Source organism: Nannobrachium achirus (assembly GCF_963921795.1).
Source record: "Nannobrachium achirus genome assembly, chromosome: 1".
NCBI lineage: Eukaryota > Metazoa > Chordata > Actinopteri > Myctophiformes > Myctophidae > Nannobrachium > Nannobrachium achirus.
Window position 1 is genome coordinate 36,317,654 of NC_137810.1, and position 26,695 is coordinate 36,344,348.

Below are 26,695 nucleotides of genomic sequence, written 5' to 3' on the forward strand. Positions count from 1 at the left end.
TTGAGGTTATGCGCACCACAGGGCTCCAGTCAAAGAGCAGTAATCAATGATGACACTTGGTGTTTTATGTGGTTTTTATAAAGGAGGTAGTTGGCGGACACAAACATACACAATGATGAATGATATCTGAAAATATAGAAATAATACATAAGGATAAGGAGACAATAAACGATATGCAGTAGTAACCTACACAAACATAGCATATTACTGAAATGCCATGCACTCATGTGCCAGCTTAGACCCAGCATGCACTCACACACAGGTTAGACTAGGGCCTGTTAGCTTAGCCACTGAAGTTTAGCTAGCAAACACAATTACAAAAACAAACTTTTTAAACCACACACAGATCAATTCTGACACAATGAACTGTTACCACATGAACCATTATTGCTCTGCAGGACAGAACTCACTTTGTCAAGAACGCATTCTTATGTGCATATGTTTGTGTGTGGCTGCACTCATGCATGTAAACAGTTGGGGGAATGTTTGGTGTTGCTGAACTGTCTGTAGATTTCACTCTGAATGTGTAGTCTTGCCGGTCCCATTATACACCTACAAATGAACAGATAAAGCACATTAGTAATATACAGTAGTAATATACTTTGAATTGACAAGTAGAATACTCAAGATTTGTGAAGATAATGTAAAGCTGTTATTTGTAAAACCCTTACCTTTGTCTGTCTCCTCCTCCCAGGGTGGTGTTCGGGCAAAAGAGTTCCCTCCGGTAACACGCACACTATTTATAGTCCTGGGAGGGTGAAGCCAAGTGGGGGGTGGATAGAGGGGAGATTGAAAATGATTCTAATGCATTTAATAATGTATGGTGGGTGTACACATTTAGTGGGCATAGTGGTAATTGGAGATATGAATTAAAGGAGCATATCCATGTGCTAGTGTTTTAAGTACTTTTGTATTATTAAATGCATTAGAATCATTCTCAATCTCCCCTCTATCCACTTCCCACTTGGTTTCACCCTCCCAGGACTATAAATAGGGTGTGTGTTCCCGGAGGGAACTCTTTTGCCCGAACACCACCCTGGGAGGAGGAGAACATCAGACAAAGGTATTATCATCACACATCTTGGCATTCTACTTGTCAATTCAAAGTATATTACTACTGTTGACTCCCATAACTAATGTGCTTTATCTGTTCATTTGTAGGTGTATAATGGGACCGGCAAGTCTACACATTCAGAGTGAAATCTACAGACAGTTCAGCAACACCAAACCCCATCACCACCTTTATTGTCCCCATTTAGAGCAGGCATGCCTCAGGTACCCTCTGATCAGGACCCAGGTGACACTTTAGTTGAGGCAGTTGTTTGGGCACCACTAGAACAGAGGACCCCAACTGTTTACATGCATGAGTGCAGCCACAAACAAACATATGCACATAAGAATGCGTTCTTGACAAAGTGAGTTGTTTTCTGTCCTGCAGAACAATAATGGTTCATGTGGTAACAGGTCATTGTATCAGAATTGATCTGTGTGTGGTTTAAAAAGTTTGTTTTTGTAATTGTGTTTGCTAGCTAAACTTCAGTGGCTAAGCTAACAGGCCCTAGTCTAACCTGTGTGTGAGTGCATGCTGGGTCTAAGCTGGCACATGAGTGCATGGCTCATTTCAGTAATATGCTACATTTGTGTAGGTTACTACTGCATATTGTTTATTGTCTCCTTATCCTTATGTAGTATTTCTATATTTTCAGATACCATTCATCATTGTGTATGTTTGTGTCCACCAACTACCTCCTTTATAAAAAACACATAAAACGCCATCAAGTGTCATCATTGATTACTGCTCTTTGACTGGAGCCCTGTGGTGGGCATAACCTCAACTCCAGAGTATACAGTCCTCCATGTCCAAAGCTATAATATTTCACACTCTGTCTTTCTTTAACCATTACAATACTTATTAATTAGTTGCACCCCGTCGCTACAATGAAAATAGTGCAGTTCAAGTATAAACATAGTATACCTCAAGTATAAGAAAAGTGCAATTCAAGTATGTTTTGAGTATATAAATGGTATACTTCAAGTATGAAAATAGTGCAGTTCAAGTATAAAGGTAGTATACGTAAAGTATAAAAAAACGTGCAATTCAAGTACACTGCAAGTAAAAGAGTAGTGACCATTAAGTTGACGCATAGTATGTTTTGAGTATATAACTGGTATGGTTCAAGTTTAAAAGTAGTGCAGTTCAAGTATGACCATAGTATACCTCAAGTAAAAGAAGAGTGCAATTCAAGTGCACTGCAAGTAAAAGAGTAGTGTACATTAAATTCACGCATAGTATGTTTTGAGTATATAAATGGTATACTTCAAGTTTAAAATTAATGCAATTCAAATATAAACGTAGTATACGTCAAGTATAAGAATAGTGCAATTCAAGTAAAAGAGTAGTGTCCATCAAGTTCATGCATAGTATGTTCCGAGCATATAAATGCTATACTTCAAGTATGAAAAAAGTGCCACTCAAATATAAACGTAGTATACCTCATGTATAAGAAAAGTGCAATTCAAGTACACTAGAGGTAAATGAGTAGTGCACATTAAGTTGATGCATAGTATAGTTTGAGTATATAAATGGTATACTTCAAGGTTAAAAGTAGTGCAATTCAAATATAAACGTAGTATACGTCATGTATAAGAAAAGTGCAATTCAAGTAAAAGAGTAGTGTCCATTAAGTTCACGCATAGTACGTTAAAGTATAAACGTAGTATATCTCAAGTATAATAAAAGTGCAATTTAAGTACATTCAAAGTAAAAGAGTAGTGTACATTACGTTCACACATAGTATATTTTCAGTATATAAATGCTATACTTCAAGTATGAAAATAGGGCAGTTCAAGTATAAACATAGTATACGTCAACTATAAAAAACATGCAATTCAAGTACACTGCAAGTAAGAGAGTAGTGTACATTAGTGTCCATTAAGTTCACGCATAGTACGTTAAAGTATAAACGTAGTATACCTCAAGTATAATAAAAGTGCAATTTAAGTACATTGAAAGTAAAAGAGTAGTGTACATTACGTTCACACATAGTATATTTTCAGTATATAAATGCTATACTTCAAGTATGAAAATAGGGCAGTTCAAGTATAAACATAGTATACGTCAACTATAAAAAACATGCAATTCAAGTACACTGCAAGTAAGAGAGTAGTGTACATTAAGTTCACACATAGTGTGTTTTGTGTATATAAATGGTATACCTAAAGTATAAGAAAAGTGCAATTCAAGTACACTGCAAGTAAAAGAGTAGTGTACATTAAGTTCACGCATAGTATGTTTGGAGTATATAATAGTGCGGGTCAAGTATAAACGTAGTATACGTCAAGTATAAGAAAAGTGCAATTCAAGTACCCTGCAAGTAAAAGAGTAGTGTACATTAAGTTCACGCACAGTATGTTTTGAGTATATAAATGGTATACTTCAAGTATAAGAAACGTGCAATTCAAGTACACTGCAATAAAAGAGTAGTGTACATTAAGTTCACGCATAGTATGTTTGTAGTATATACATTTTGTGTAAATAAATATGGTACTCCTCAAGTATAAGAAAAGTGCAATTCAAGTACACTGCAAGTAAAAGAGTAGTGTACATTAAGTTCACGCATAGTATGTTTGGAGTATATAAATGGTATACTTCATGTATGAAAATAGTGCAGTTCAAGTATAAATCTAGTATACCTCAAGCATAAGCACTACAGGTGCACAGTGTAGGGCAACTACCTCAAGCAGCCAGTGTGAGAAATATACAAGTATACACCCACAAGCCAGATACTGTATAAGAACACAGTACTATAGAATATAGGCTGCACTTGAAATGAAGGAAAAGTATACTTAAACTTTTGCTGTGTACTCGTCAGTATAAACTAAGTATACTTTTGTTAAGTATATTCCTGATAGTACATTTTAAGTAAACAGAAAAGTATACTTACCAAAGTATTAGTTTAGACAAAGTATACTTAGTTCATAACAAGTATACTCAGAGTATACGTAAGTATACTACTTTTTGGTAAGGGTTACCACCCTTTTCATTATGAAACCCATTACCATTGGACTCCCACAGGGGTCAGCACTTGACCTGTGTAAGGTTACACTTTATACCGTCCTGAGGTTCAGAACTGTCAACACCAGTCTGCCTAGCACCGTATCCTCTATCCATGCCTCGGTCATCTCCATGCTTGACTATACTGCAACTTCCTATTTAAGGTTTTCCTACACAACTTCCAACACAACTTCTACAACCGTAGAATGCTGGGGCACACCTGCTGGTGTTCAGCCTGCTAACATTTACGACAAGTCCACAGCCCCACTTCTGGGCTCTGTGCTGCTCACATTCAATTTAAAACAGTCGTGATGACCTAGAAAGGTTTTCAAGGACTTGGTACAGTACCAACCTACAAACAAACATGATATGATCCAGCACCCTTCCCACACACTTCCATCAGCAAACGTCTGTTTCAGTCAGGACTGCAGTCTCACTTCCCATTTTCTGCCACAGTCTAAAAACTCCTCTCTTCAGACTCCACCTCATTCATTAGTACTTCTCTACATGGATAGATGCAATGTTTAAAAGATGTATGTTGGTTACTTGTATCGGTTCAAATGGAGGTAAACAACACTGCAGCATATGTTTTCTTTTCATGAATGTGACGCAATTGTTTAAGTTATTAAATGCAAGTTTTGGATGTAGGCTTTTTGCACGATTAAAAGGCTTACATTTATAACAGTCACTGTGTTGCCTTATTCAGCTACAATCTATCAGGTTTGCTGGGAGAACCAAGTATTTCCTTGTGTTGTCCCACTAGATCAAGAGTTATTAATATAAATACAGGTGTAAGGAGCCAGGCGGAACTCCAAAAATGGGTTACTCGCTTGCTATAGCAGTATTCTGGAGCATTCAGAATTAGGTTTTGAAGACCTGTGCAACAACTACTATTGGAGCTCCAATAGTATAGTTGCTGCACATTCTTCAAAACCTAATTCTTCAGCGTATTCAGGTTATGTCTGCTCACTGGTTTAATCACTTTAAACCTTTTTCAAAAGCTGTCAAAAATGTTCTAAACATTTCAAATGTTATACATTTACAGAAATAGATAGAACGGTTTCACCTCTTCAGTATTTACTGATCTTTTCCTGAAAATGTCCTGCAAATGCATTTTTTCCCCCACCGGTTTCTTTCCCTGTTTTGCTTTGGAACAGAGCTTATTTTCGCAGAGACTAGCAAAAATAGCTGATCTACAATTTACATTTTCTGCAAATCCCCTGAAAATCTACTGTCTTGCCAATGGCAGGACGTGTGAGGTTTTGAAATGGCACATCTGTACAAGCTCACAACATGTTTCATCATTCATGGTGGGCCATTTGAGGGGTTTAACGTTAGATCTCTGCTCTGTTATGTAAAGTGTCTTGAGACAACTTGTTGTGATTATAAAATATAATTGAAAACAGAATTGATTGAACTTGAAGGGTATACACTGGACCTCATGTGTCCATAAGAAACGTGTCTTATCAAATTCATGAAACTTCCCAGGACTATGAACTTGAGATTTAATGCAAATAGTACATTCACAAGAGACAGGTGTTCAGAAATTCCACCTACAATTAACAGTGCCCTCCAACGATAACCACAGGTGGCGTGCAGGCTTCCAATTAAAACCGGTGGAGCTGAATATGTCAATTTGCTTTGGCCGCCTAAAAGAGTGAGTGGATATAGTATGTGTGCTGCCTCTGTGCCCTTTGTGGCACGCAAGGACGATGATTCAGCAACAAACTATGTATTAATGACGTCTCTGAGAGGCAGTCTAAATTTATCAGACTTGGTGAAAAGAAGCCTCCAAGACTAATGAAATTGTCAACGTGACTGAGATGCTGCGCACCGTTTTCATGAGATAAATAATTCAGGGAAATTCATGATGTCAATCTGTTTTAAAACATGCAACGTCTGATTTTTTGTTTATTTCCTCCACGCCTGTGAGCCACCTCGATTTTACTGCACACCTTTTGAGTTGGATGTGAATTTGATCGTCACCTGAAGAAATCAAGTTCAAATGGATAACTACCGTTTTTTTTTTGTAAATGGGCATGCGTCCATTCCAGGATCTAATTAGGTCGTATACTCTTGCATGATAAATGAAGGGCAATGCATTTGTTCTTGTGATATCCAGCGGCCAATGTCTTGCCTGAGCTGCACAATGGTTTCCTTATCGATTGCTACAGGGAAAGGGGGTGGGGGAGGGGGGTTGCAAAGGTCAGGTGAACCATTAAGCAAGAATTGCATCCCCAGTGTATGCATTCAGGAACATTAAGCCTAATTACACTTCAGTGTACGACCGTGTTGTTCGACAAAAACAAAAGATTTTCAACTGAAAAGCGTGTCATTTTGTTGAGCCATGCGGTTGTGCGACAAAGTTATAAATTAGCCTTTTAAGTGTAAAATAAGTAAGTAAACATTGGGAGGGGAGCATAAACTAGGTTGAAGGTCATACTTGTATTGAGTGTGCAAATGACTGTGGAGAGCTAATAGTATAGAAGCCTCTTTTACCTCAGGGACATGTCACTCCAAACAAACCATCACAGCAAGGTTAATTTCGCATACGGCACCAACACTAGCTAAGAGCTGTCATAGTAAGCAATTTCCACACTTTGTGTAGGGGAGCTGTGAGCACAGTTCTTTCAGGTCTGCACTACCCAGATAGGGCAGGCATCGTTGAGGAATCCATTATAGCATAATGCTGCAATTTTTTCTACATCAATTCATCCTTTTTAAGTTTTAAAAATGGAGTACATACCCACACTGGGGCATTCCAAGTACTTCTACTCTGCCATCAGTGTAAGGCAGGGGGTCTACCCACGTTTTTCAGGCCAAGGACCCCCCACAACATATTGTATACAATTATGTTATACATTTTTTTCATAGATTTCATAGATAGCTTCATAGACTGGTTTGACACACTGGTTTGTACACTATTTTCAGACAATTAACCTTCATTTAAACCATCAATATTTAGTCAACTTGACTAAATATGTCTCTGTACTTGGTCTGCTCTTTTCCCCCACGACACCAACTCTTCGAAAATAGCCAATCTACAAGCTCAGTCCTTTTGTGGGCATATTGGTTGGATCGGCGGTTCTACTGAAAAATGTTTTTTTTACAACTGTACATGCAGGGATCTCCATATATGGGCATACAGGTACAAGAGACAAGGATGGAATGTGATGTCACAATGAGATGTCACGTATATTCAGGGTTTGATCTTTGATGAGGTGATGTGTCAACAATGTGACAACAGCTATAGACTATAGAGTAGACATTGAACTGAAGGACGTACGGACAAGATATGACGGTTCTCATAGTTAACTGCGCCCTATGGTCGCAATAAAACATACACAAACCACTTTAGCCCTATTTTATACCTAGGCTCTACAAGCTCACAACGTGTCGCATCGAGACGCATTGTGATCTACTATTTTCAAACATTTTGTACTTTTACTTTTGGTACTTTAAGTACATTTTGACGCCAACACCTTAATACTTTTACAGTACATTTTGAATTCCAGACTTTTACTTGTAACACAGTATACATTGCAGTATAGATACTTTTACTTAAGTAAAACATTTGATTTCCACCACTGCATCCAGTTTGTCTTGTCTTGACACCTCACCTTTGCCCAGCTCTCTGGCTGTCAATCTGGGCTCCGCTAAAAGCCAGGGGATGGAATAGGTCCAAGAGAAGCACTGCGTCACCTCTGACAGAGCAGGGTGGCACCTCTGTGACCTGGTGGAATTATCTTGGTGATACTTGCTGTGTTGAGATATTTAGCCGCATGAGCCCCGGGGAAATAAAATGTGAGGTGGTGAAGATAAGCTTGAGAGCTTTATGTGATTGTGCGGTTCCAAAAAACAGCCGTCTCAGATGGAATCTGGGCGCCAGGAGTTTGGTGGAATCGATGGGGACGTACGGACTGTTGAAAACCTTTCACAAAGAATATTTTGATATGTGAATCCATGTGATTGCACGTCATTGATTTGTAAAGTCTTTCTGGTCTTAGAGAAAAGATAAAGTTACTGTGGTATGTGTCTTTTAAAGACTAAGTTTTATTTTTGTATTTATGTGAGAAAAGAATGAAGAGAGCAGGGGAGTGGGGATATGGGACACAGTTTGTGAGCAAGATTCAAACCCACCATTTCACAGGTGCCCACTGAGCACCATCGTGAGTTAAATTTGTCTGACTATTGAAAATGTCATCTACAATACACAGCTCTTCAACTCTTACCTGCCATCAAGTACAAAAAATGAAGTTCAGCTGTCAGCATGTAACACCGCTATCAGTTTCATAGTACTGTGGGTGGGGGGACTTATAAAAGAACCCAGAGGTCCTTGGAGAACACATGACAGAAAACGTGTTTTGTTTCGCCAAAGAGCTGCCAAATTCTGGTGTACCATGGCAGGCACTACTCATGGCAAGGAACAGTGACATGAATTCAGATTTAAAATATTCATCACACAGCACCACACAGGCAACTGCCTTGCTTTGCAGCAGCATTGCTTATACATTTAAACTGTTACTATACTGACTTCTTGCCCAGGCAAGCTGAATGTCGAATCTGGATGCCAGTAAGCTCAAGTCTTTGGAGAGATTTGTCGATGTTGTTTTGTTGTTATTGTTGTTGTTGTTGTTGTTTGTGCTTAGAGGAGGCTGTCAGGGCATGATGCTGTCTGTGACCTCGGGGCATGTTGTTGAGTGGGGACATTTACCTTGAGCACCTTAAATGGAAAGCTAAATCAAAACACAAATGTAGTCCAGCGGCACCATGCCTGCTTGGAGGAAGACAGAAGAGTTTCCCAACCATGCCCTATCACTGAAACAATCAAATACAGTATGTATTCCAGGATTCTAGTCAGCCTTTTCCAAAGGTCACACTTCCATCCTGTGGATTCAAATCTCAATGGAAAAAAGCTTATCAAAGCAATTTTGCTCAGCCAGCCAATTGGCCAGCCAACCAGACAGCACTGGAGCAGGCTGTGTTAAAGGCTATTTCACACTTCCACCAAAATGACCTATGGGTGAAACTTACTACGGCACCAGAGAATAGTAGCACAGATGTCAATGCATACATAGTGGGATATACTATATTGTATACTGAATGTATATACTGTACATAAATTATCCCAGCCGTTGCCCACGTTTATCCAACCAAGGGCAGGGTTAACTCACCCTGAGCCGTCAGGGGAATGCTGATGCAACCCATTCAAGGTTGAATACACTGTACATCTACAGTACGTACAGTATAGTATATTTATCACAAAGCCAGGCTTTTATTTGCTCTGGCTGAGGGAGGACTGAGGAGTGATAAAGCGTATTAGCCCAAGGGCTAATACGGCAGTGCTTGATCAGATCAGCATAAGCTAAAGAGCCATCGTGCACAGAGAGGTCACAATAAGCAACATCGCTGCAGAAAGAATCTAACACATCAACCATGAATGATAATCTGCCACCGGTTCACACATAATGGCTGCATAGTGCATACTGTGTTCTGAGCCAAGTCCCTCCCCACTGTAACTGGGTTTCCATTCAAATGTATCGAATTATGAACGAGTCGGAAAAATGCACGTTTCCATCCACTAATATGTAGTAGATGGTTCATAAACTAAACAGTAGGTGGCACCATTTTGGTAGCCAGGTGAGACGCATATCATTGTCTCCACCAGGCCAAAGGTACACTGTGCCCCGTCGGTTAGGTAAAAATCACATCGGGCCTGTTATAGCACCACCATGAGACGGATATTTGCGAAACAAAATTCTTTCTGTTACTACTCCTACAGATTTTGTCCAAACCTCACGGTATACATTACCTCTGTAATCATGCGATCAAGACGTATCTTTCACATTCCTCATATTCCATTCCGATTGGCTATGATTGGCTTCCAAGGTTTGAGGAGATGCCCGTTTTGCATAAAATTGCTGGGAAACTAAGCCCAGGAAGAACCTCAATCCCAACATTTACAAATATCCCCACTGGCCTATAACTCTTGAACCATACAACGTACAATCAACATGTTTTTTTTTTCTTCCCTGGATTCTTTTGGTCATCATGACGCAACATATAGGCCCCATTTATGACAGATTACATGTACTGCTATAGTGCGTTTTTGTCAAAACACACTTTTTGCTACTCCTACAGATTTAGTCCAAAACTCAGTACACATTATTTCCAGCCTGACTCCAGTCCCTGAATCACTAACCATGCCCATATGTTCAGGTCAGACTCGGTTGAAAATCTGTATGGCAAATCAGCTTAGTTTCAACTCGATGATATCAAACAACGGCGCCGGACCGGACATTCCCAAACAAAATAAAAAATGGCGCCGCCCACTGCGGTAACTTGGGATTGTAACGTTCTTGCTATGAAACATCAGTAGCAGACAATTAGCTTAGCAAGTAGCAACAGGTTAGCCAGCCGCATAACAACACGAATAAGGGTCGCTTAACAACGACGTTATCTTTACTATTGTGATTGATTAGAGGGTGAACCAATCACCAAAGACTGCCTCTTTGGCAAGGCCCATCACAGAAACAGCTGCAGTAGGAAGGGCTTTCAGGCTGAATAATGGAGTGAAATGAAATGAAAATTCAGGCTCAGAGTGTCAGGCTACGTTATTTCTGCAGTCATGTGATCAACATACAAATGTATACAGTATGAGTCTTATTTTTTCAATTGGCTAAAACTGCCTTCCAAAGCTTGCAGGCCCAACCACTCTCTACGCTCAGTCACATACTGTACAGTACAGTATTGTATATACAGTAGTTAAACAATACATTATCCTCACCGGATTTGTATTTTCTTCACTTCTTCATGTTCACTTACTGTATATTGTGACTGACTGGAGTTTTAAATGTTTAAATGTGATTAACTACAGAACAACAAAGAGAGTTCCTGATTGTCCCAGAAATCCAGTGTCTAATGTGTCTATAATGTTAGCCATTAATAACTAAATAGCGTGTTATAAGCTTTGTGCCAACTGAGAGAGTTTTTGGATTACCAAGACTGACCTGGCAGGAAAATGATATTTCCCAACTTTTAGCCAGACAGTAGATTGAGGAGAATGTAAAATGGTGATGAATGATTTCCATCACTCCTGAGTTAGGGCTGAATGAGTTGTTTGGGCCCCATATATAAACTCCCTTCAAGGGGTGAGATATGATTTACACGTGTGCGTGTGTGTACAGTATACACACACGGACACGCACGCATGCACGCACGCACGCACGCACGCACGCATGCACGCAACTGCATGCAGCAGTTGGGGGTTACATTCCTTGCTCAAGGGCCTCTTCATGGCAGATGTTGGGTGTGAGGACAGTTTGTCCTGTTCGCTTTACCCTTTCAGTCTTCATTGCTCTGCCCAGGGATCTGAACCGAGGCCATTCCAGTCACAAGCATCAAGCTACTGTATAGCACTGTGCTCCATGTGACTTCACCGCCGAGCGCAAACTCAAACTCCATTGTGAATTGACCATAATGGCCAGGTGTCTATTTTTACACAGTCAAGCTGTTGTACTGTATGCAGCACTGCTGTTTCCTTGAGCACGTTCAACTGGAGCCAGACACTGGCACTGTTTTCTCCATTCAGCGCCCGGGCAACAAAGATGACCCGCCTGTTATAAATGCTCGCTGCTGTCAACGTCTAGCCTATCTTGTTCACCAACACCCAAAACGACTTTGTTTGCACAAGTATTAAGCCAAATTATCTCCTCAATAAAGCCATCCACTTCAGTGGATGCATGAAGTTTATTATTAGCTGGCAGCTTGGCGTTTGGCAGGGAGGGGGGGGGGGGAGCGAGGAAAGAGAAACAGCAAACACAAAGCAGTTGGAGCGGAATAGGAACTTGACAGTCAGTCAGTGCAATTTATCATTCTGTCAAACTTCACTGACTGCTGCTGCAGAACTATCTACAGTGTACACACAATCACCCCCCCCCCCCCCCCCCCCCCCGCCGCCACACACACACACACACACACACACACACACACACACACACACACACACACACACACACACACACACACACACACACACACACACACACACACACACACACACACACACACACACACACACACACACAATGCTTGAGGATTGCTGAGGAGAGGAGGGCCAGAGCATAGAAATCTGCCAAGTGAGCATGTTTGTAATTTCAGAGCGATTTCAGCCCCTTGGCCTCATGTCAGCCTGAGTGCATGCAAACATCCAGCGTTTCATATCAGTTGATTTATCATTGTTGTTTTGTCATATCACTCAGTCTATATTAACAGATGCTCAATTTCATCTTGACAATGTTCAATAACATCAAAAGATGTTGTCAGTTGTGGACAGTAACTCAGTATGTTTACTTGAGTAGATGTTTGCAAACACGTGGCTTTCACTTCGCTACATTTCAAATAGAAACATTGTAATTTTGACTCGACAACATTTCTAGGAATGTTCAATGCATCAATGCATTGATATTAATAAGAAAATGTACTGTGTACTTTTCACTCTTGAATACTTGAGTAAACGTATACTTTGTGAACCCCTGCTTGTTGTTGATTGACTCCCCTGGTTTCATGCAGCTATCCATGCTGAATGCTGTACAGTAGAAACAACTCAGTATGTTGTGACAACAAAAAAAGATCAATAGTCTAATAACAGTGAGGCATTGTATGATCCCATAGCCCGCAGGGCTCTTCACCCTGTTAAGTTTCTGATCTGTGACATCATGCACATCCTGTAGCGGTTGTGAGCTGTCATTGGTCTATGTCAGCGGGGACATGTACAGAAATAAAACTTTGTAAAAAGATAACGTAGGGCTTCTCCATCAAACACTCACCGCCGCCAGAGAATGTCAGACATCAGAAAAGAGAATCAAAGGCACTTTTACTTTCAAACCACTTCACTTGAGGCTGGAGTCAAAGTGCTGCCACATCTCAGCAAGCATGCAGTAAAGAGTGAGACCTTCTGCAATGGTCACATTTGCATGAATGAAACCTCTAAGCAGCTACACAGCACACATTCACCCCGCAGTGTGAATGGGGGTTTCATACCATATCAGAGATTAGCCTATTACGACATCTGAGTTGTACCTGGTCCATTGGATAAATCACCATTACTGTCATGACTGATTCACACAATTCACGCTAAATGGCCCCTTTCTGATGTGCTGTAGACAGGAATCTATGATTACGTTTAGTCTCTGGCTCCATTTCATTTTGACCATCATATCATTTACCTTTTCCCCTGGCACACTTCAAAGTGTGGACACTTCAAAGTAGAATGAGTGACTGCCAATCTGCGACCGAGGACGGCTCTTTTGATCATCTGCGGAAAAACTCCCCACCCGCCATACCGCCCACCCAACACAATCAGGAGAGAGCGTGCCAGAGAGGCGGTTTTGACAGCCATAAGATGAATGCAGTCATCCTCAGAGCTATCAGATAAACGCAGCATGCCTTAATCCATTAATATGAAAATGAGGGAGGAGGGGGAGTCAGGGGAGGGCTTTTCCATAACAGCTAAACGCCTCAGAATTAAGTTTTCAAAGGGATGTTTAGCATTCAAAGCACTTAATGGTCTGTGTGTGTGTGTGTGTGTGTGTGTGTGTGTGTGTGCGTGTGCGTGTGTGTGTGTGTGTGTGCGCGTGTGCGTGCACGCCTGCCTGCCTCCTTCCTTGTTGGCGGGCCGTCCTCAAACTGAACAGACACAACAACATATCAAAACAAAAATCTATTGGTTGGTAATGCACGTTAATCTGGACTATTAAAAAAAGCTGCTCTATAAGAGCACAATGACTAGTTGTGTGCCTGTAAAATTTTAAAATAGTTTTTGAAACTTTTCACCTTTAATGGCATGCCCAAAATAGGGATGACAGGGTGCATAACAAAGTGACAAAGATTACGCCTTGGGGTGCTATGGAATGCCACGTTTTAAATAGAACATCTCGAATCCTCATCAACGCCTGTGATTAAAACAGTGGCTAAATGCACTTGGACAACAAAAATAGCTGCTTTACTGAGCAAGTAAATGCAGCAATAGCTGGAAATGTGTTAGAGAGCTGTTTCCTGTTAGTCCTCTCTTCTCCATACTGTACAGCAGGGGTCTTCAACAGGGGGTCCGTCCAGGACCCCTAGGGGGTCCTCAGAGTTACTACAGGGGGTCCTCGCCATCTTCCAATCCTTTTTACCGTATATTAACAACTTGAACCCTAGTGTCCATATTCTGAGAACTGTAGCCAAAAATAGCAGATCTACAAGCTCACAACGCCTCGCGCTTGTAGATCGGCTATTTTCGGCAAAGAGGTTTGGTGTAGAGTGGAAAAAAGAGCAGACTTAAGGTCTTTGCACACTGCTGCGTTTTTTGGGCCGAATATCGGAGTGAATTTCGGAGTGCATGAATAAAAAAATCAACCTCACGTTATGTCAATCACGTTTGCACACTGCCGTCCGTTTCGTATTTATTTTCGGACCAGGGTTGATTTTTTCCGATTTTCGCAGCTGTTGCACTGAGTCCCTTGCTCTCTCTCTCTTTCCTCTCTCTCTCCCTGGCCTACGGCTTTCGGATTTCCAAAACGCATGAAAACACGCAGTGCAGTGTGCAACCACCTTAAGTACAGAGTGAATGGTGGTCAAGTTTATTAGGTAAAGACGCCTCAAGTGGTTAAATATCTGAAAACAAAAATTGACATGAATCCAAAATACACTGATGATTGTGCTATCAAGCGATGAAACTATATGGAATCTATGAAAAGGATGTGGGGGTCCCTGCTTCATCTCTCTCTCAACTAAGGGGTCCTTGGCTTGAAAACGTTGAAGACCCCTGCTGTACAGTACTGTATGTCTCCTTTACTTATCCATCTATTAGTATCATGCTGTGTGTACTGTGTAGTACCTACAAAGAACTTTTTTTTTTTACCCAGGTAAATACTGGTATTACAGTATACCAGTACATCCAAACAAGTCTAAACAGAATCCAGTTTAGCAAACGAGTAAAGCCTCCTGCTAGAATCAACAACAAAAAAATCAGGGCACTTTTAATTTTGATACTTGAAGTGCATCTTCATTAGCCTTGCATTGCCACACTGATGACGTGGAATCACTCACAGGTTCCTCCACAGTATCAGTCTAGACTTTGGCCCATAGGCAGAGAGTATGAGAAATCAGAAAACTGTAAATTGTAAATGGTGCATTTATATACCGTAGCGCCTTCATCCAAGGCGCTTTACATAGATTGTGCATTACATTCACCCATTCACACACACATATTCATACACCGATGGCGGAGGAAACCCTGCAAGGCACCAACCTGCTCACCGGGAGCAACTAGGGGTTCAGAGTCTTGCTCAAGGACTCTTCGACACTAACCGGGATCGAACTTGGAACCCTTCGGGAAACCTCCATGTTCTAATGACGGTTTCTCTACCCCTGAGCCACTGCCGCCCCCTGACATGGGGGAAATGCACTGGCGTAGCGACCCACCACCGGGCCCCAATGCGAGGTTTTCACCACAGCCCCCCCCCCCCCCCCCCCCGGTCAGAAACAGCGCAGCACAGCGGCTGCCAACACAATAAAATACAGTAGGCAACAGCGGCCATCAGAAGACACAATATAACAGTATAAATCAGGGGTCTTCAACGTTTTCAGGCCAAGGACACCTTGGTTAAGAGAGAGATGGAGCAGGGACCCCCACAACCTTTTCATAGATTCCATATCTACAAGCTCACAAGCTTGTAGATCGGCTATTTTCGGCTACAGTTCTCAGAATATGGACACCAGCCTTCAAGTGGTTGATATAAAAAGGATTGGAAGATTTGGAGGACCCCCTGCAGTAACTCTGTCTGAGGACCCCCTTTTGAAGACCCCTGGTATAAATGCTATTAATTACCTTTGAGTGGAAATTCTGTTCCTAATCCTCCTCCTCTGATCAAGTCACGGCACGGACTGCTCAACATGTCAATATCCTACTTGCTTCTGTAACCTATAACTCTTTTTATTTTTTAATTGGGTGGCGGGCCCACCAAAAAAATCAGATATTAGTTTCAGAGCCATTCTGTAGAAACTACCGATAACAGCCCTAAACGCTAAACAGACGGCAGAGAGAAGATTCTTAATGCTACTGCTAAAAGTAAACAGGAAACAGCTGTCCTCAAAGCAACTGATCAGATTGGGCAATCAGTAGCACTCATCAAGAGGGCCAATAGAGTGTCTTCTCCATCCAGTAAGCATTTAAAAAAAAAAAAATATATATATATATATATATATATATATATATATATATATATATATATATATATATATATATATATATATTATTATTTTTTTTTTTTTACATGCGACTGCTCCGCCCCTGGGGAAATGACCGGACCAATCAGGCTGCTTTTCACTGTTGTACGGACAGCAGTTGAAACGCATTTTCTTTTACTCATCATTTACCTGTCATTTTCTGATTTACCAATTTTCTAAAGTACCAATACTTTACTTTTTACTCAAGTGAAATTGTGAATACAGAACTTGTACTAGGAACAGAGTATTTACTTTGTGGTATTGGTACTTTTACTTAAGAGCATTAGGTACTAATTAAGTTTACTTATTCCACCACTGCCTCCATCCGTTCCCCTCCTCCCGTTGGAGGTGAAGTGAACTCACCTAATGGGGTTATGTGTCTCCAGGAAATGGTGGGCTCAGGTTTCCCGCTGGCTGTGCAGATGAGTGACACGTTGCTCCCCTCGTTTACCGTGATGTCAGAAGATATGTCGTATATTTTGGGGGGAACTGCAATGCAATGGAGAGAGGGAAGAGATAAAAAATTAGATTAGCAGTTTGAATCTGTAGTATGATACATCCTCCTATACACCCTCACTTACACCCCCCCACCCCCAACAAACCAGACTATTGCAAGTAACAGTGCTGAAACTGTCCGTATGCTGCTGTAGTTTTGATTGACTGATTGAAAATGTTATTAGACAAAAACGGAGAACAGTACAAGTAAAGTCAATACAAGAAATACTAGAAATGTAGTACAGTACAAGTACAGTTAAACACCCTGCCTAAAAGGAACATCCCAAATAAGACCTTTTACGGTCTTCTTTACATTGGAAGTCCTAGGTATTCAATTCATGGACATAACAAATAGCAAGCAAAGAAAACATTCAATAACATCACAGTTATAAAAACACTATATGTACAGGATAGGGGAAACAAGGAGGTGGGCTAAGGTAGGGGGGTGTGCTCACTTCTCACCTGTCTATGGGAGAAGTGATAACTAACTACGTCTCCGGCCTCCTGAAAGGTGTGTTTTCAGGGCAGTTTTGAAGAATGCCAGCGAGCTACATGTTTTAAGGGAGGTAGTCAAGGAATTCCACACCTGGGTGGTAGTGTTGTAGAAGGAATATTTATTACCCATATTTGTCTTATGGGTTTGTGTTATCAGATCGTGCGCTGACTCTGGTGTTGTGGCTGTGGATGTCGCTAACTTTTTGGAGATGTTTGGTCAGATATGTGGGTACTGAGGGGATGGAGGGCAGATTTGCATTGACTATTTTGAATGTCAATCCCATTTTTTGTTGTTTAACCCTGTCTTCAACGCTGAGCCATAGTAGGCCAGCAATACAGTATGTGTGGGAGAAACGTGGGTCATGGGCCCCATGTCGAGAAGTAGCCGAATCTGTTTGTTTTGGGAGGTTTGGAGATTAATCTTTAGTGGCTTTTTGATGTTTGAGTACCATGAGGTGCAAGCATAGTCAAAGTTGGACTGAATAGTAGTAGTAGCGCTATCGGTGCCAAAATGCGTCTACAGCAACTGAAGCGAAAATATTCTGGATGCCAGGCAAACACACTGTTGTGCAAGAGGCAGGTGGCATGGCAGCTACTGTATGGTAAACTAAACTGCATGCACTGTGGCTTCATAAATCCTAGCTTTGTTTAGACTGAAACTTCATTTGGCTGCAATAAAGACTTTACACAGTACATCCAAACAAGTCAAGACATACAGTAAGTTCAAGAAATCGGAATCATCAACAGTCCCTGCTGGACATGATTTCATAATAGGCAAGTTTCTGATAAATCCTCCTGGTGCTCAATAAAGACTATTTAGAGTTTAGACTATTACCACACACACAAACACACGCACGCACGCACGCACGCACGCACACACACACACACACACACACACACACACACACACACTATAAATACACACTCACAAAGACATCGAGACAAAAAATAATAAGTGCAACGCACGCACGCACGCACGCACGCACGCACGCACGCACGCACGCACACACACACACACACACACACACACACACACACACACACACACACACACACACACACACACACACACACACACACATTGAATAACATTAAGTGACAAACAATGTGCACAGACAGTACACACACTCAATATAACCATTTTAATCTGACAGATTTGTATCTTTCACAGAGCCCCTGCAGTGACTCATGCTATTTAATGGGCTCTGGATTGTCTGGGGGTTTCAACTGAACTATTCCAAACTAAACCCTTGATCCCTCCTCTCAACGCCTCCTGAAAAACTGTCAAAAGAGAAGTTGAATCAACAATTCTCCCCAGTTCCTCCTTAGGCCTGTCACCCTGCATAGAGTCAGACGAACTCTGTTGTGATTTGAACTCTCTCCAATTTGTCTGAGTCCTCCTCCCTCACTTCCTCAGTCCTCACTTCCAATATAAGTGAAGTTTAAGTTTAAGTTTAGAAGTACCTTTGAAAACATTGGTATTCAAAGTACAAATGACACAAGTACATTTTCTTTTTGATATCATTGCATTGCTATATAAAAAATGTGTATACCCCCTCCCCTGCAAAATGTAAATAAAAGATCAACAATAGTGAAAAGAGCTGATTTACAAGCTCACAATGACCACTTTGTGAGCTTGCAGAGCTGCTATTTTTAGATGTACTGTGCGTTTTCCCTTCCTAGAAATGTAGTGGTGTTAAAAGTAGGAAAGTACAGTATTGGTAAAAGGTATCCAAGAATAAAAAGACAGTGCAAGTACAGTACTCAAGTTCAGTGGTGGAAAAAGTACTCAGTACTGCATTTTAGAAATACTCTTGTTACAAGTAAAAGTCAGAAATTCAAAATGTACTTGAGTAAAAGTATGAAAGTGTTCGTCAAAATGTACCAAAAGTAAAAGAACAAAATGTTTGAAAATAGCAGATCTACAAGCTCACAACACATAGCAATGTGACACGTTGTGAGCTTGTAATGTAGATCGGCTATTTTTAATAGTCAAGGTATAAAATAGGAATAAATTGGTTCATGTATGTTTTACTATATTATAATTTACATCTGCAAAGTAACTAGTAACTAAAGTTTTCAAAAAATGTAGTGGTGTAAAAGTACAATATTTGCATCTGAGATGTAGTGGAGTAGAAGTAAAAGTATTGGAAATTGGAAATACTCAAGTAAAGTACAAATACCTCAAAATTGTACTTACATGTAAGTATGGTACTTAAGTAAATCTACTTAGTTACTTTACACCACTGCCCAAGTAAATGTACAGTACTTGGTTACTGTCCAGTAAATGTACAGTACTTGGTTACTGTCCAGTAAATGTAAAGTACTTGGTTACTGTCCAGTAAATGTACAGTTCTTGGTTACTGTCCAGTAAATGTACAGTACTTGGTTACTGTCCAGTAAATGTACAGTACTTGGTTACTGTCCAGTAAATGTACAGTACTTGGTTACTGTCCAGTAAATGTACAGTACTTGGTTACTGTCCAGTAAATGTACAGTACTTGGTTACTGTCCAGTCCACCACTGGCAACAATAGAAGACAATGTTGCTCGGCGCTCGATGAACATCTCCTCTCTTGTGCCATAACCCTTTCCCTCTGATTCAGACACAATTCGTTGTCTGTGTTAATGAGAAAGACCCGCCGTTCATCCGCTGATGAAAATAACATCTTCCTGAGGCTATTAAAACTTGTCGAGGTCTGCATCATATGAGGGGTAATACAAGAGAAAACACAGAAAATGAATTATCTATCCGTCTAGCTGGCATAGCGTCGGCACAACCCGGGACGCACGTATCAACACCGACCGTATTAATGATCGCAGGCAAATAGCCTTCAGCCAACTGTAGGATGATGCATCATTAGTTGAGCCAAGTGTGAAATTATTGTAATGAGTCTGTCGGTATGTCACTCTGACCATGAATTTGGTCAGGTGGTTCAACAACGCACACTAGTAGTTTGCCTTGTTTAATTATTATATCTGCCAGGCCCGAAGGCCTGGCGAAGGCCTGATTGATTGAAGAATTTATTAGAAGTTTGAGGAAAAAGTACAGTTTCATGACAGTACAAATCACTGGTACAAGGTCAACTAACAGGAGATCCTAGTAAGCGCTTCGGCTTATTTACACAGGAACCACTTTATGTATCTCTTATAACATTGAAAGACAGACGGATAGAACACAGTACTTTGTATATAGGGAAATGTCAGTAACAAAAGGGGAGACATTAAAAAGCAGTCATAAAAATAAATAATAGTAATAAAGTGAAATAGGAGATATATACAAAGGAAAAGGGGAGGTAGGAATGGGTTTAGTTTAACTTTTCAGACCGATTTTGAAGAAGGCTAGGGATAAGCACTCCTTTAAGGCCTGCCTGTCTGTCTGTCTGTCTGTCTGTCTGTCTGTCTGTCTGTCTGTCTGTCTGTCTGTCTGTCTGTCTGTCTGTGGAGTTAATGTTGCAAACCGCTGGACCTACAGAAACATGATTTTCTTATACCAAATTAGTTACACAAGATCTCGATCTCGAAAGTCATGCGACATTGGGCCATATATTTTGCCTGTAATTGGTTTCCAAAACTAGTGGGGAGGCTTGTAAAAGTTGACCAAGGCTCCAACAACGTCCACAAATGCATTTTATTTTCCTCCAAAACACTAATAGTTTCTGTGCACAATTTATACAGGCCAAATATAACGTTAAAAAATAGGAAATAAGAAATGAACACTTCACAGTTAAGCAAAAATAAAACAACAATAAAGCAAGAACTCAACTACTTTAACAGGCAATGCTCCCAAGGCCCTAGATTACAGTATATAGCAGCTGGTGGAGGCTGGATGGGTACCAATTCTACCAAAGTATTGGCATGAAAATGTAGGCCCATGAGTTATCTTACACAATTACACTGTTTTACAAAACAAATTCCAAATACATATTTCAGGTGCCAAATCCCTCACAAGATTATTAAAATGAAATGTACGCTAACCCATTGAAAAAAAAAAAGAAAAGAAAAAGAAATCCTCCTCCACAGTACTTGGCACCTTCCCAATCAACAGGATTGCCAGCGCTGCAGAGGAGAGATAGGTGACCAACAATGAATTCAACTTCAACCTCACACAGTGTCAATAATGAAGACATGCAACACAAACTACTAAACACACACTTCCCAGCTGGCTTAATGGAGATTGCTCATGCAAAGTTACTTTCTATTACTTTTTATGCAAGGGTTCCCAAACTTTTTCGACCCCCGAAAATAATCCTATTTGAACTGGGGAGCCCAGACCCTGACAAGAACTTGGAATTGTAGGAGTTTAATTTGACTCGATTCTACAGATAAATATTGTGAAGATAGCCAAACTACAAGCTCACATCGCCTCGCATTGTAGATCGGCTATTTTCAATAGGTAGGTAATCCCGACCCCCAGCTATGTCGATAGACATAGCTGCGGTGTCAAGCGGTGTCAATCCGCACCGCTTCAAACAGCGACATCGCAGCTACACGGCAGCACTCTGGAAAAAGTGCTATAGGGCAGAGGCTGCCCCATGACAAGGTCAATTTTCACTTACAAAAAACGTACATACAACATGCAATCAACCCCAAATATGAATCGCATGTTGAGGGACCTGCAGAGTGCCCCAAAAGCAGAAACACTTCTGACCACAGAGGGCGCCAAAAAAATTGAAACATTGTATGATACTGTATTTCATACATGGGCAACTGGCGGCCCGCGGGCCACATGCGGCCCCCACCTTCACTTATTGCGGCCCGCAGGTTAATATCGGAACACTGATAGATTTCAGGTGTTACAATTCTAAACATGCATACATGACCCGCTTTAATTACTTCAGTCGTAGTAGGCTTACTATTCTTTTTTTATGCCCAATGTATTTGTATTTAAGTTCATAAAGTTACATAATAACATTTGAAAATCCAATTCAAAAATAGCAAAAATAGCAGATCTACAAGCTCAAAACGCGTCGCAGGGTGACGCGTTTTGAGCTTGTAGATCTGCTATTGTTGCTATTTTTAACTGTATATGCATTGTGGCCCTCTGGAGTGAGTGTGGAAATAAAGTGGCCCTCTCCATCATCAAAGTTGCCCATCCCTGCTGTATTTGATAGTAATGCTATTTCCCCCCGCTGATTCATTGAGTCCTGACAGCTGCAACCCACCATGGGTAGGTGCACCCGGCCTGGCGGAGGCATGCGTTCTGTGGAGTGCCCCTTTATAGTTGAATCCGTTTATCACTGGTATTATTTAGCTGGTGGTAAATCTCAGTGGTTCTGGATATCAGGCACCATCTGTGTCCAAGTAAACAAACACACACACACACACTGCAATGATATAAGAGTCTGAGAAAACACCACGGCTGATTCGTTTTCTTTTTTCTATTCTTGTTCTGTTTCCCTGCAACTTCAGTGGGTGTCATTTTTGATCAACAGATCGGGATCTAAATGAGATAAAAGTGGGGGACCTTTTGGCGTGAGAGGTCCGGAGGCGGTGTTGAATCTAGGTTATTGCCTGTCGTACTCCTGTGTTTACTTGCTGTAGGACCCCACTGTTGACACATCTCCTTAGTGTCTGATAGTGCAAAATTGAAAAGGCTGCTGTTGATCCTATCTGCTCTTGGCGGGAGCTGAAAAGGTTGTTTCTTTTTTTTTTGTTCAGAGGTTTGTCTTGAGGAACCGCCCCTCTCCGCCAGACAAGGATGCCAAACAAAAACAAATTTTACTCTTATGTACCTGTACAAAAGACGTAACAATAAAGTACAACCTTGAACCTTGAGTCCCCGAGCTGATATCTAGTTTTTAGTTCAGATGATTTAGTGTAGAGAGCACCCAACAGACAGTGGCATAAGTAACTAAGTACATTTACTTAAGTACTGTACTTAAAGGAGTAGTTCACCCCCAAAATGATTTTTTTTCTATTGATTACTCACGCAATAGAGGCTTGAGTTCAATAATCTTTTGTTTTTTGTCGCATTCCTAAGACACAAAATGTATTATAGTAAACTTACCCTGATGGTTTCCCCATCCAGGGCCATGCATTTGGGTCCCCATCCAGGGCCATGCATGGAATCAATGGGGGTAAATTTACTATAATCACATTTTTGTCTTGTCTTGTATTTTGAAAATACAAAAAAATATTATTGAAATATCTATGCCATGAGTAATCAATAGAAAAAAAGTTATTTTGGGGGTGAACTACTCCTTTAAGTAAAACTTTTCATTACTTTTACTTTACTGGAGTATTTCCATTTTTTTTTAGTTTTACTTCTATTCCACTACATCTCAATAGACAAATATTGTACTTTTTACTCCACTACATTTATTTGAAAACTTTAGTTAATATAGTTACTTGTAGATTGTTATTATTATTACAAAACATACACTACCCACTTCAGCCCTAGATACATTTTCCACCACTGCCAACAGAGGAGTACACGCAGCCAAGTCACGGATCTAAAGAGAACAAAGTTTAGAGATAATTGTTCAACCATTAAAAGGAGAAACTGTGAAAACTTGGACGACAGCTGTGGGACAGGGCTGTTCTGTCCGTCTGAGGACAAGTGAGCAGTTAATTTATTCCTGAGACTGTGAGCTATGATCCTACCATTTATTCCTGACCTCGCTAACCAATTAAGCGGGACTCTATGCTAGTCTCATGGAGGTGTGTCTGTGTGGTGTGATCTCAACTGTGACCACTTAAGGTATGAAACGGGTCCGTGCCTGGCTGTCATACGGCGGCCAAAAAAGTGCATGCTAACTAACACGTTTATATGGAAAGGGACATCTGGCTGCTATGCTACAGCGACGATATTTCACAAGCTAAGTTGCATAGGGACCACAGGGGACAGTGCTGGTAGCTGGGTCTGATGACAATAGTGAGTCCACGGGACCACTTGGAACAGCAGTTGATTTTGGATTTCTATATTCATTTATATTGTTTGAGTGAAAAAGTTTGCATAGGAAAAGGTACAGTTTAATGACAGTAAAGTTCGATGGTACAAGGTCAACTAAAAGGAGATCCTAGTAAGCTTTTCGGCTTATTTACACAGGAAACCTTTATGTATCTCATATAACATTGAATGACAGACAGATATAACACAGTACTATGCATTAGATAGTGCAAAAAGAAAATATATATACAGTAGATTTTTACAATAAAAGGGTCAGGGAGGCTGAGCTAGGTTTGTTTTTACCACTTACGAGTGGCTGCCGCCTGTAAGTGGTTTTTCAGGGCGATTTTAAAGGATGTTAGGGATTTACACTCCTTTAAGGCCTTCGGTAAGGCGTTCCACATTTTGGTAGTATAGCAGGAAATGCATATCAAGCTACCAAAACAAAAAAACATATTATTTTGAATGCACTTCAAGGCCTGGCTAATTAAATGTTTTTGCTATTAACCCTTAATCCACAGCCTGAGGTTCAGCTGGCTGTTCTTGAGTCGTGGTTGAAGACTAAGGGTGAGCATGTATTTGCTGTCAGGTCTCCTCCACTCTGGAAAGACCCATCTGAGGAGCTCAGACTGATGAATCATTATCTTCTTTTGAATAACTTCTTAACCACTTAAACCCTATATGGCCACTGTTTCCCAAACAGTGTGTCGCGATCCATTTGTGGGTCGAGGACGAGGACACATTTTTATAGGTCCCTTAATTTCTTGTTTCCTACATTTTGTTTTTAATTATTATTTTAATATGTATTATTTCAAAATATTTAAAAAAAACAAGTAATTTCATGAATAAATAAAAGAAAAATCAACGAAATTCCATGAATTAGAAAGCAATGTTTTAAGAAGTAGTGAAAATAAACGATCAACAAGCTCACAACGCGGCGCGAATTTAACGCATTGTGACCTTGCAGATCTGCTATTTTCACTAGTTTGGGTCCCAGGCAAATGTCTAATTTCTCTTTTGGGTCACATGCTAAAAAGCTTGGGAACCACTGCTATATACTTCCTAGCCCAGGTTCCTATGTATCGTCAAAGACCCGAGGGAGTGAAGTGGCAAGTGGGGGAGTTGGTTTAGATCAGTGGTTGTCCAGAACCCAAAATTCACAGATCCTTGTGGATGGCTGTCTTTGTTTGTGTCTGTCCTGTCCTTGTCCCTTTTAAAGATTAGTTTTTTGGGCTTTTGTTTTATTGGACAGGACAGTAGACTGACAGGAAATGGGGGGAGAGGTGGGGAGTGACACATGGCAAAGGTCGTCCGGATCGGGAATCGAACCGGCGCCACCGCCAGGGATCCATGCCTGTGTGGCAATGCCTAACTGGACCGGTAGGCCAGTGGGCGCCCCGTCCGTGTCCCTTTAATGCCTGTATATGGCGATACTGATGTCATAAATATGATATCATACATAGTGAGTCCACTCCTGACGCAATTAACTGACCTCCAATTACTATGAATAATGGGTACTGTACTAAGAACTCTGACGGATACAGTGGGTATTGCGTTTCAGAGGGCTTTGTTCACAATCTGAAGCAGTGGTCAGTGCTGTACGGATGGGGAATTTTCTGAAACCTACCGGTATGTGCGAGGAGGTAGCTGAATCTATAATTGTCGTTATAACTCATTATGTGCACTAAACCACAACTTCTATTGAGTCATTTCCACTCTACTAGGGGATTTTCCTTTGTTTTATTTATATATTTTTTTATAAATGACCAAGTTGTGATTAGCTAACAACTCGGGTTGCATCCACATTTCCAATATCCCCAAACCGAACATCCGACATGATCCATTCAAGAGGTACAGTAGTTCCTGGTGGCAAACTATGTTTTATACAATTGAGCAAAAGCCGCATCCCACTTCCAAGCCCATTCACGCCCACTTTGCATCCTATCCACTTCAATTCAACTTCAACTCAACGGTAGGGAGTTGGGACGTAGGGAATACCGCCCATAACTCTATCATTGGCCCCCCCGTTGCCATGGTGACCGCCGTCCATTGGCTCGTATTCCCAGCTATGGGACCGGCGGATCCAATTTCAACCGAGGGGGGCGTAGCCAGAACACACACACACACACACACACACACACACACACACACACACACACACACACACACACACACACACACAAAAATAGCTAATAGTTAGCTCACAACTTTCCACTTTTCTCTTTCACCTCAATCGCAGTAACATCCGTATACACCACTTGGCTAGGACTGATCACGTGGCACACGGAGTTCTTAACCGGAAGTGCGTCCGGCGGTCAAATATGTCCGACCGGAAACGTGCGCTGCGCCACAATAGTTCCGCCACAATAGTTCCGCCACAATAGTTCCCCCCCCAAATTTTTTTTTTTTTTTTTTTTACTTTTTTTTAAAAAAAAAAAAATTCTTTTTTTTAACTTTTTTTTCAATAAACTTTTTTTTTTGAAAAAA

At 40.9% G+C, this 26,695-nt stretch overlaps 1 protein-coding gene across 1 annotated transcript in view; it reads right to left on the reverse strand.

Moving 5' to 3' along the window:
* Positions 1-26,695, reverse strand: part of negr1 (neuronal growth regulator 1) — a gene marked incomplete at both ends in the record, with an annotated part of 253,490 nt that overhangs the window by 95,891 nt on the left and 130,904 nt on the right. Inside the window, one exon of the mRNA XM_080736118.1 lies at positions 16,691-16,816. Coding sequence (XP_080592244.1) covers positions 16,691-16,816 — 126 coding nt within the window. The remainder of the gene's footprint in view (positions 1-16,690; positions 16,817-26,695) is intronic.